At 51.0% G+C, this 10010-nt stretch overlaps 2 protein-coding genes across 3 annotated transcripts in view; both read left to right on the top strand.

The window, feature by feature from the left end:
• Nucleotides 1–1224: 1224 nt before the first annotated feature.
• Fndc4 (fibronectin type III domain containing 4) lies at nucleotides 1225–4194 on the top strand. Its single transcript, XM_005073559.4, has 7 exons — nucleotides 1225–1610; nucleotides 1774–1918; nucleotides 2008–2123; nucleotides 2271–2475; nucleotides 2913–3002; nucleotides 3285–3409; nucleotides 3594–4194. The coding sequence occupies exons 2-7, from the start codon at nucleotides 1798–1800 to the stop codon at nucleotides 3627–3629; spliced, it is 693 nt and encodes a 230-aa protein (XP_005073616.1). The 5' UTR covers nucleotides 1225–1610; nucleotides 1774–1797; the 3' UTR covers nucleotides 3630–4194.
• Nucleotides 4195–5942: 1748 nt separating this feature from the next.
• Ift172 (intraflagellar transport 172) overlaps nucleotides 5943–10010 on the top strand; it is a 42832-nt gene continuing 38764 nt past the window's right edge. For both annotated transcript variants that reach the window (XM_040730976.1, XM_005073558.4), the window contains exon 1: nucleotides 5943–6091. In XM_040730976.1, the coding sequence (XP_040586910.1) occupies nucleotides 6053–6091 (39 nt within the window). In that variant the 5' untranslated portion in view covers nucleotides 5943–6052. The remainder of the gene's footprint in view (nucleotides 6092–10010) is intronic.

The raw sequence follows: 10010 nt of genomic DNA, 5'->3' as shown, positions 1-10010 counted from the left end.
GGTCAGAGGTCAGGGTCAGCAGGAGTCAGAGGGCGGGGCCATGACTCGATCACATGTCAACATGCAGTCCTTCCTGCCGCACTGGCCCATTTTATCCTCTCCTCTCAGAAAGAAAAGCAGCCCCAGGTGTACATACACTGAACTGGATATCACAGAGGACAATCCACAGAAATAGAAAGACTGCAAGAAGAATGAGGGCCGAAGAACCTGCCCTAAATACAGCCAGCGTCTTTCTCCCAGCCAATGCACGCCTCCCCAAACGGTAGGCATCACCAGATACACGGCCACTTGGAAGACATTGTTGACAGCCTTGTGTTTAGATGAGGAAACAGGTTCAGAGCAGTGGTCCATTGTCTAGTATCACACAGATTTCATACTCAGCTAAAATACAGAATGCTTTAAGGACTTCTATGTTTCCAAATGAATTTTACAACAACTAACAAGTTGGTACAAATTAATAACACTCTTTGATACAGTAGTGGAAGGCTTTTAAAGATCCTTGTCCTGTGTCGTCACATCTGATAGTCTAACAACTGTCCGAGGTTTCTATTCTTTGTTTTACAGGTGGGAAACCTGAGGCGCAGGTTAATGGATTTCTCTTAAAGGAATGAGTTACACACACACACACACACACACACGAGAGAGAGAGAGAGAGAGAGAGAGAGAGAGAGAGAGAGAGAGAGAGGGGAGAGAGAGAGAGGTCTGCGTTTTAATTGTTCCTATATGCCCAGCATTCTTTTAAGTCTCCAGCTCTTATAATACCAGGCACATAGAAGATGATCAGTAAATAGTTGCTGAATAAATGAAAGAATGAATGAGAAAGCGAATGGAATCAAATCAGATCATGAATGGGATAGAGACTTAAAGGCTGATGCAGTCTCCGAGAGATTGTTAAAAACAATTATCATCTCCACCACTCGGCCTCCTCTCCTCTTAGCCCCCTCCTGCATCGGAGACGGAATGCCTCCTCCCAACTTGGCTAATTTCATGCCGGGAAGGAGGGAAGGAGGGCCTCTCTCAGGTGCCTGAGACCCTCGCACCTGCGCCTGTCCGGGTGCCCCAGTCAGTTCACCTACTAGAGCCGGGAGGATGAAGGGATAGGGGCCCAGCAGGCCGCCATTGGGAGGGTCGTGGGAGGAGCCCCGAGAGAACGGGGGGGGGTGATGGAGAGGGAGGATGACGGCGGCGAGAACCCCAGCGGGGCGGGGCGGGCCCGCGCGTCCCAGCCGGGCTGCAGCGGAGCGCGCGGGGCCAGCTCTGCAGAAGGCGGCGGCTGGCTGGCCGGGACGGTCACATCCCGCCGCAGGGGGCCAGCTTCGGCCGCCGCACTGTCCTCTGCACCGGGGACGCAGGCCAGCTGCCAGACCTCGCCGGCAACGCCCCCTGCTCCGAGACAGACTGCGCGCGGCCCTTGGGAACACTGGGGGCCCCGCAGACCCGCGGCCCGCGGCCACTCCGCCTCTGCCCTCTCTGCCCGCAGCTCGGCCGGCGCTGCCCGCCCGGGCGGGCCCGCGTCGGGATGGGGTAGGGCCAGCGCCAGTCCGGCGATGGGCCGCCCCCTGGGCACCGAACAGCCCCCCGAGGCCTGAGCGACCACGAGGACCCGGGAGGTGGGTGTGGGCTGATCCGACTGCGCGGGTGGGGGCTGGGGTGGGCACCGGGGTTATGCGGAGGCGGGAAAGGTGCGGGGGAAAATGGGCTGTGGGCCGTGGGAATCCTGGGAGAGCTGCGTTCTGGGCAGCTCCTGAACCCCTCAACTCCTGCCTCCTCCAGGATCCCCGCCTGGATGTCAAGCGGATGCCTCCGGGCCCCCCGGCGAACTCGGTGGAAACCATGGCTTCTTTGATGCCTCTTTCCCCATATCTGAGTCCCACGGTCCTCCTGCTGGTCAGCTGTGACCTGGGCTTTGTGCGAGCAGGTGAGTGAAGAGGATACCCGCAGTGGGGTTCCGTCAGAGATAGTGTGGAGGTGAAACCTCTTAACCTGTCGACACCCTGGCACCCCCAGACCGACCTCCCTCTCCTGTGAATGTGACGGTCACTCACCTCAGAGCCAACTCGGCCACTGTGTCCTGGGACGTCCCAGAAGGCAACATCGTCATTGGCTACTCCATTTCCCAGCAAGTATGAATCACCCCGTTTCCCCAACCTGTGCCCTTGGATCTCTGAACACCCCTCCAGTCACACTACTCCTTTCACAGAGTCCTGCGTTGAGCCTGGTGGTCAGGGTCTGGGGCTAGGTTGCTCTCCTTTCTCCGTGTCTCCTTGCAGCGACAGAATGGCCCTGGGCAGCGTGTCATCAGAGAGGTGAACACCACCACCAGGGCCTGCGCTCTCTGGGGCCTGGCTGAAGACAGTGACTACACGGTGCAGGTCAGGAGCATCGGTCTCCGGGGAGAGAGTCCCCCTGGGCCCCGTGTGCACTTCCGTACTCTCAAGGGGTCTGACAGGTTGCCCTCCAACAGCTCCAGCCCAGGTGAGAACCTGTGTTAGTAGATCCTTGGGCTTTTTACCTGGCCTTTAACCTCTCGTTTACTTAAGGCTACTAACAGTCTAGCTCAGATGAATAGGAGGGTGATTTAATTGGTTCTACTGCCAGGGAAGGAAAGAAAAACAGGTGGGCAGGGAACCAGCTATAGAGATGCCGTTAATGAATCCGTTGGGGGAAGGGCTTTCCAGCTTCCTTTCACACAAACTCACATCACATCACAGCCTGCTTGAGCAAGTTCTATGATCACCCTTGGATCGCTAAACACTGCCCACCAAAGGCCTCTTCCTGCAAGGGTTACCCCACAACTCCAGGTTCAGTGCAATGATGGTCCCAATGACTCTGACCCCCCAACATCGCCCTTCTGCGTGTAACAGCATCCTCCGGTGGGTCCTTGGTAACCCAGGGAATGGCTCCTTTCTTAGGTGACATTACAGTGGAGGGTCTGGATGGAGAGCGGCCGTTGCAGACAGGGGAAGTGGTCATCATTGTGGTGGTGTTGCTCATGTGGGCTGGTACGTACTGGTTGGGGAACAGGGACTTGGGTCTGTGGCGGTGGGAAGTGAAGGCTGTCTGTCAGGAGAAGAGGTGGGGAGAAAGCGTGAGGTGGGGGCTGGTGGAGGGAGGACAAGTTTGAGGGGAAGAGAGGAGGCTTCTGCAAAGCCAGGGATGAGGTTGCAAAGGCACCAGGCATTCAAGGATTTTCCGGAAGCCGTGTGAGTGTCTCAGCGCTCTTCAAGGCTGTGAACGGAGATCTCGGTCAAGATCAAGGCTCACATGGTGCTGTTGTGTTTCAGCTGTAATTGGGCTATTCTGCCGCCAGTATGACATCATCAAGGACAATGACTCCAACAACAACCCCAAGGAGAAGGGGAAGGGTCCTGAACAGAGTCCTCAGGGAAGGCCAGTGGGGACAAGACAGGTGATGTGGGGACCAGTGAGTTCGAGAAGGGTGATCTGGGTGTCAGGGAGTATTCTGTGAGAGGCAGCAGACAGGCAGAAAAGGGGGGGCTGGGAATGGAATGTCTGGGGTGAAGGAGTCCAGGAGACAGGGGCGACACCTTTACCTTTCTGGAATTCCAGATTTGGGTAACTTTCTTTCACAGAAAAAGTCTCCATCCATCAACACCATCGATGTCTGAGTGAACTGAGTGAATGAAGAACCAGAACCAGAAGAGAGATGCTCTAATGATGTGGGGGCGGGTGGGGTCAGGGAAAGCCTAAGCGGATGATCTGCTTGAGGCTCCCACAAGGCGATGCACTCCCAGAATCCCAGGCTGGTAGCCATCCTCTTTCCACTGTGAGCAGGGCCAGAAGGTAGGTCTGTTAGAATCTGCACCCCTGGACCTGGGAGTGGATATCAAATGGAACACCTCCTATCCCCCAGGTCCAGGGGAGACTCATTTATTCAATCCTATCCCACTGGGTCCCAAATAGGGGCCCCATCTCACGTGCATCAGGACTCTTGGCATCCACTAGCTGCCCCTACAGCTTGCCTCTGGGCTTCAGAGAGGGATGTTTCTGTCTGTATTGCCCTCCTGGGGTGTAAGAGGAGCCATCTGGGCCTAGAGGCAGATGCCACACTGCACTATTCCAATGTCTTCCACGGAGCCCCAGGTGCTCCCCCTCACCTGGCAGCCCCTTCAGCTGCTGGCGATCTCACCCCTGGGACATTTTTTCCAATAAAGGTTCTTGGACAAACCGGAACTGACTGTATGGTATGCTGAAGACATCTCTACACCTTGTCAGCTCTCCAAGGGCCCTCATGCCACCACCAACTTAAAGGAACAGACTCTATAAGATATTTGTGTTGGCGTTTTCATCTAAGAGAGGTGGGGAAAAGACAGGAAGGAAAGGGTACAGAAAGCCAGAAGCCTCCTTTCTTTGGCTTTGTTGAATGGGGGCGGGGGGAGAAGGTACAGAAGTTTTTGCACCAATGGAAACCAGGCCATGTCACATAAAAGGGCCAGCGGATTGTTTTAAGATCTTTGTCAGGGACCTCGTGTATACTAGGCAAACGCTCTGCCACTGAGTTATATAACTAACCCCCTCCCCATTCTTTTGACCCCACCATTCACTCTGGGGAAATGGTCAGCAGGACCGAGTAGTGCCCTGGGAACCAACAAAAGAGCAGCTGTGTATCCTCACCCTCCGCACACCAGTGCCTCTTGTCTGTTTTCTCTGTCATCTGTCTCTGTTCACTCATCGTTAGCAGTCACTGTAATCCATAACGGGGTTTATATTTATACTCTGTAACATATCCAGAGGCTTCTAGAAATAAAACAAAGGGCTTTGGATGCCCCTATAGACAAAATTATAATTTGGGTTCTGGGGACCTGTTTGTTGTTACCTGTGAGAAAATGGGAACTGCCCTCTGCTCGTTCTTAATTTTTCAAGAGGGAGGTAGCGGTGGGGAGAGAAACATTTGTTGCCATTGGCAACCGCTGTGCATGCAAAGCTTGGGGACCCAGCTTCTGTCTGGAGAGCATGTTATGCTTCTAGGGGGGTATAGGTCCTGCCAACCTGGGACCGTTTAGAGAGAAAAGGCCTACGGAGATCTCCTTTTCTGCATTTCATGCAATCTCTCTGATATGTTGCAAGAAATTAGAACAAAATTTTTTGAAAGGATCCCAATCAAACAAAATAAAGACAACGGTATCTTTTCTGAGTCAATCCCCAACCTCAAGTGTCACATAGCTCCAAGCTAGCAGGGCGGCCAAGCTCTGTCTGTCAGCTGCCCTGACCTATAAGAGAAGCTTGAACTCACCGTTTACCTAAAGGCCAAACAGGGTGCCCTTGCTTTTCCCTAGCCGGTGCTTCCAACACATCCCTCAAACCCCGGATCATTTCCTGAGCCTGTGTTCCAGGGTAGAGAAGTTCGACATGGAGACAATGAGTTAAGACTTCAATCGTCTTACGGGAATTAAAAGGGTATCAGCTCTGTGTTGAATCCCGGTTCCACAGTTTACTAGCTGTTTTAACTTCGGCGAGTGATCCTTCCTGTTGTGTAAAACGGGACTGTACCTCTGTCCACTTCAAGCAGGTATATCATTGAGCGTTCACTGTTACCTATGAGTTTGGAATGGTCTCGTGCAACTCTTGAGGGGTGGGGGGAGATGGAGGTTGCAGTTCAGGAAATTGACTTTCGCCTATCGTAGCACCTGCCTTGCTCTTCTCCAAAGTTTAAGCAACTAAAGTGCGCTTGACTGAACACAACAGTGAGAAAAACTAGGGTTAAAGGTAAGTACGGTCGAGGGGCGGGGCGGGGCTGGGGAGGGTGGGGACAGACGAAGACTTGTGGGTGGGGCTTTGCGTTGGGTTTGCATGCAGCAACGGGATTGGTCGAGGAGAGACTTCGCCGAGCCCTCTTGTGGGCCCGCCCTAGGACTCACTGCGCTTGCGCATATCCTGCTTGCATCGTCGTGAACCCACTACGTGACCTCATGACGTGTGTCGCACTCACGTCTCCTGTGCGTCAGCGGCTGGCGACGCCGCGGCTTGGCGGGTTGTCCAGGTAACCGCGGGAGTTGTCTCGGTCAGCGAGCATCTGAGACTCGTGCGCGTCATGCAGTTGAAGCACCTGAGGACCCTGCTGAGCCCTCAGGTGAGGAATCGCGTGCCTCTCCCATTCCCGGGCCACCGGGCGTTCCAAAAAAAGAAAGTGTGGGAACAGAAGTTTATGTTGGGCGCCTGCTGTGTGCAGAAGACTGTGAAAGATCTTTTAGTAGGCGACATGCATCGCTTTCGTTGGCTGCATCGCATAAATCAGTTGCGTGCCAGGCCCCAAGCTGAGGCTCTAGAGGATGGAGTTAGGTCACAGGCTGTGAGGGAGAGGCGCATGTATAGACATGGACCATAAATCTACACAGGATGAAATAAGCGCAAGGCCGAGCCTTCGTTTGGGTTGTGAAAGTGTGTCTCGGATTCAGAAGAGGCTGGGCGCTGGGGAAGGAGGAAGAATAGGTTTGGGAGGGAAGGGAACAGAGTTCAGGTATGGCACTGGTCTGCTCTTATGGCATCTCTGGCTTTAACCTCATCATACGCAGTCTTTCTGTCACTAGCTTCTTCATTTGGGAAAGCAAAGCCACAGGGACAGCAACTCTGAGAGACTTAGGAGAGAGTTAAGTGAAGTCCTATACACAGACACACACACAAAATAAGCTGGGCTTGGTGGACCTAAGACCAATAATCCCCGCAATTGAGAAGTGGAGACAGGAGTACAAGGCCATTATTGGTTACTTAGAGAGTTCAAGGCCAGCCTGGGCTGCATGAGACTCTATCTTGGGGGATAAAAAGGGGGGCAGGCATTGAGATGGCTAGGTAGTTACAGGCACTTACCACTCAGCCTGACTACCTGAGCTTGAGCCCTGAGACCCACACAGAGGAAGGAAAGCACCAAGTCATGAAAGCTGCCCTCTGACCGACACACATGCACCACCTTATCACACACAGTAAATAAATTTAAGGAAAAACTTTTTTGTTTTTTGAGACAGGGTTTCTCTGTGGCTTTGGAGGCTGTCCTGGAACTAGCTCTGTAGACCAGGCTGGCCTTGAACTCACAGAGATCCACCTGCCTTTGTGTCCCGAGTGCTGGGATTAAAGCTGTGCACCACCACTGCCTGGCAGGAAAAACATTTTTTTTAAATTTTCTTTATTGATTCTTTGTGTCTTCATACTGTACATCCTGATCCTGCCCATCTCCTGTCCCCTCTAATCTGCCCTCTGCCCTTGCAAACTCCCCCCCCCATAAAACAAATTTTAAGATAAAAAGAGAAAAGGAGAAGAAACAAAGGAAGAAAGGGAAAGTGTCATCATGGAAGCTGTAGGCGAACACAGTCTTGCGGTAAACCTCATTATCCATACATCTTTACATGCACACACTCATCTCAAAGAATCATTGGTTTGGTCCGAGGCCCCTGGTCTCTGCTACTCTGGCAACACTGGGCCTTCGCCGGAACTCTTTCTGGACGTTATACTGCTGCTTTGTGTCGTGAAGGTGTAAGGAAAATTATTTAAAAAGCATTAAAAACTGAAGAACTGTGTGGAAAAGCATGGAGTTGGAAAGACGGGCTGACAGCACAAATAAGAAGGTTGGCTGTGGGGCAATGGCTCTCTGTAAGTTCCAGAAACTGAGTTCAGGTCTCCAGCATCCACTTAAACACCAGGCACACCTGTAATCTCAGTGCTGGGGAGGCAGAGACTGCTGGGTCCCTAGAGCTCATTGGCCAGCCAGCTTAACCAAATTTATGAGCTTAAATAAATAAATAAAAATAAAAAATAAGGTGGAGCTGGGCAGCGGTGGCGCACACCTTTAATCCCAACGCTTGGGAGGAAGAGGCAGGTGGATCTCCGTGAGTTTGAGACCAGCCTGGTCTACAGAGCGAGTGCCAGGAGAGGCTCCAAAGCCACAGAGAAACCCTGTCTCGAAAACCCTAAATAAATAAATAATAAGGTGGAGAGCAATAAAGGAAGACACTGTTGACCTCTGATGTATATGTATACACACAAACATGCACATACAACCCCAACATCACAGACCTACACTCAAAAAGAGTAAGCGATTTGCAGTGGATGTTGCTTACTGGTACAGCATATGCTTGACATGTGTGAGCCCCTGCCTTCGTCCCCAGAACTACAATAATAACAATAATAATAATAATAATAATAATAATAATAATAATCCCCAACCCGATCCTGGTGTTGTATGTCTGTAATCTTAGAGCTTGGGAGGCTGAGGCAGGAGGCTTGCTGTGTGCTCAAAGCCAGCCTGACCACAAAGCAAGACCCCCATTTAAAAAGTAAGAAGACTGTTTTTGGCTCTTAGAGTCTCCTGGAGAAGTCAGGTGTAGTCCTACCTCAACTTGAGGCGCCAGGCTTTGTTGGTGCCCATGGGAGGCCCGCCCCTTTCTGAGCAAAAACAGAGGAGGAGTGGATGGGGGGTGGGCAGGGGAAAGTTCGGGGATGTAAAATAAATGAATAAATTTAATTAATACAAAGAATTAAAAAAAAAGAGGGCTGGAGAGATGGCTCAGAGGTTAAGAGCACTGCCTGTTCTTCCAGAGGTCCTGAGTTCAATTCCCAGCAACCACATGGTGGCTCACAACCATCTGTAATGAGATCTGGTGCAGGCATACATGGAGACAGAGCACTATATACATAATAAATAAATAAATAAGTCATTTAAAAAAATAAGTAAAAATAAAAGAATAGGCTTGGTGCCTCATGCCTTGAGACAGGCAGATATCTGTAAATTCAATCCCAGTCTGGTCTACAAAGTGAGTTTGAGAACTACATAGAGAGACCCTACCTCAAAAATAATAATAGTGACAATAATAAATAAAAGTATATGGCAGAATTAAGTCATTAATACATATACCATGATAGCATAATTAAAGACATTAGATTTACAGCTTAAGGAATCAAATATACACAGATTCAAATATTGCATCTGTCATCTAAAAGCAGTCTATGTAAATCTGAGCAGCTTTCTTAATTTTCAGAGCCTTGGTTTCCCCATCTGTAAAATGGGAATAATAATAACTTCTGTCTCAGAGATGTGAGGTAAGGTGTTTACTGGATGTCACGCACTTATGAAAATACCTGTCCTACCACATGTTTCCCTTAGTCCTCAAGACAGGCCAGTTGGGCACTTACTGCAAAGAGGAGAATCCGCTGGCTGTGGACCTCTGGAATGTTGTTGGGGTATGCTGAAGTAGAAGTCAGTTAGAAGAAGGAGAGTTGTAGGGGATGGAGCCCTGGCTCAGAGGTAGAACAATAAAAAGTTACTCCTTGCTCAGTAAATTGTGATTTCAGAATCCCCTAATGGAAAAATTGGAAATAGAGCCCTTTGGTCCCTTAACAAAAAGATGATGTCATGGTGCAGCTGGGCCAGATGCCCAGCACGGACTCAGCCAAAGTGACCGGGGCGCCTGCACCCCCTTCTTGCCTACTGTAGTGAATGGTGCTGGTGTGGCTGTTTTCTGGCTGTGGTTTGAGGATTTTGGTGCAGTGACCCCTCTCCCTTCTGGTTCTGGAAGTGTTTGGGCTAGGCATAGAACGTAAAAGTGTTGTAAGCCCCATTGGTTAATCGAACATTTGGAGCAGGAGCTAAATTTGATCTCAAGAACACAAATGTTTAGGGGTAGAGCCTTAGGGGTAGAGCCTGGTGCAGGGAGGGACAAACAGTAGGAATGGTTCACTGCAGCGTGGTCACTTTTTTCTTAAGACAGGCTGGCTTCAAACTTGTTGCATGGCAGAGGAGGGTTTTGAACATCTGACCCTCTGTCCTCCCCTCCAGGCGTGAGCCTTGGTACCTGTCACTCCCACATCCTTTTTATTTGTTTACATCCTCTTTTGAGGTACCACAGATCAAACCTGGGGACTCAGGAACGCAAGACAAGCACTCCATATCTGAGCGTTCACAGTTGTCACTCTTCATAAAGTGCAGTGAGCAGGGGAAGGTGACACCGTCTACCCCAAGTCTTGGTTCTGATTGTGTTACTCCTGTTGCCAGACTCCCACTG

Source organism: Mesocricetus auratus, unplaced genomic scaffold (genome assembly GCF_017639785.1).
Source record: "Mesocricetus auratus isolate SY011 unplaced genomic scaffold, BCM_Maur_2.0 Super-Scaffold_100024, whole genome shotgun sequence".
Taxonomy (NCBI): domain Eukaryota; kingdom Metazoa; phylum Chordata; class Mammalia; order Rodentia; family Cricetidae; genus Mesocricetus; species Mesocricetus auratus.
Note: the sequence above shows the minus strand (reverse complement) of the source record. Positions and strands in the feature narration are given on the sequence as shown.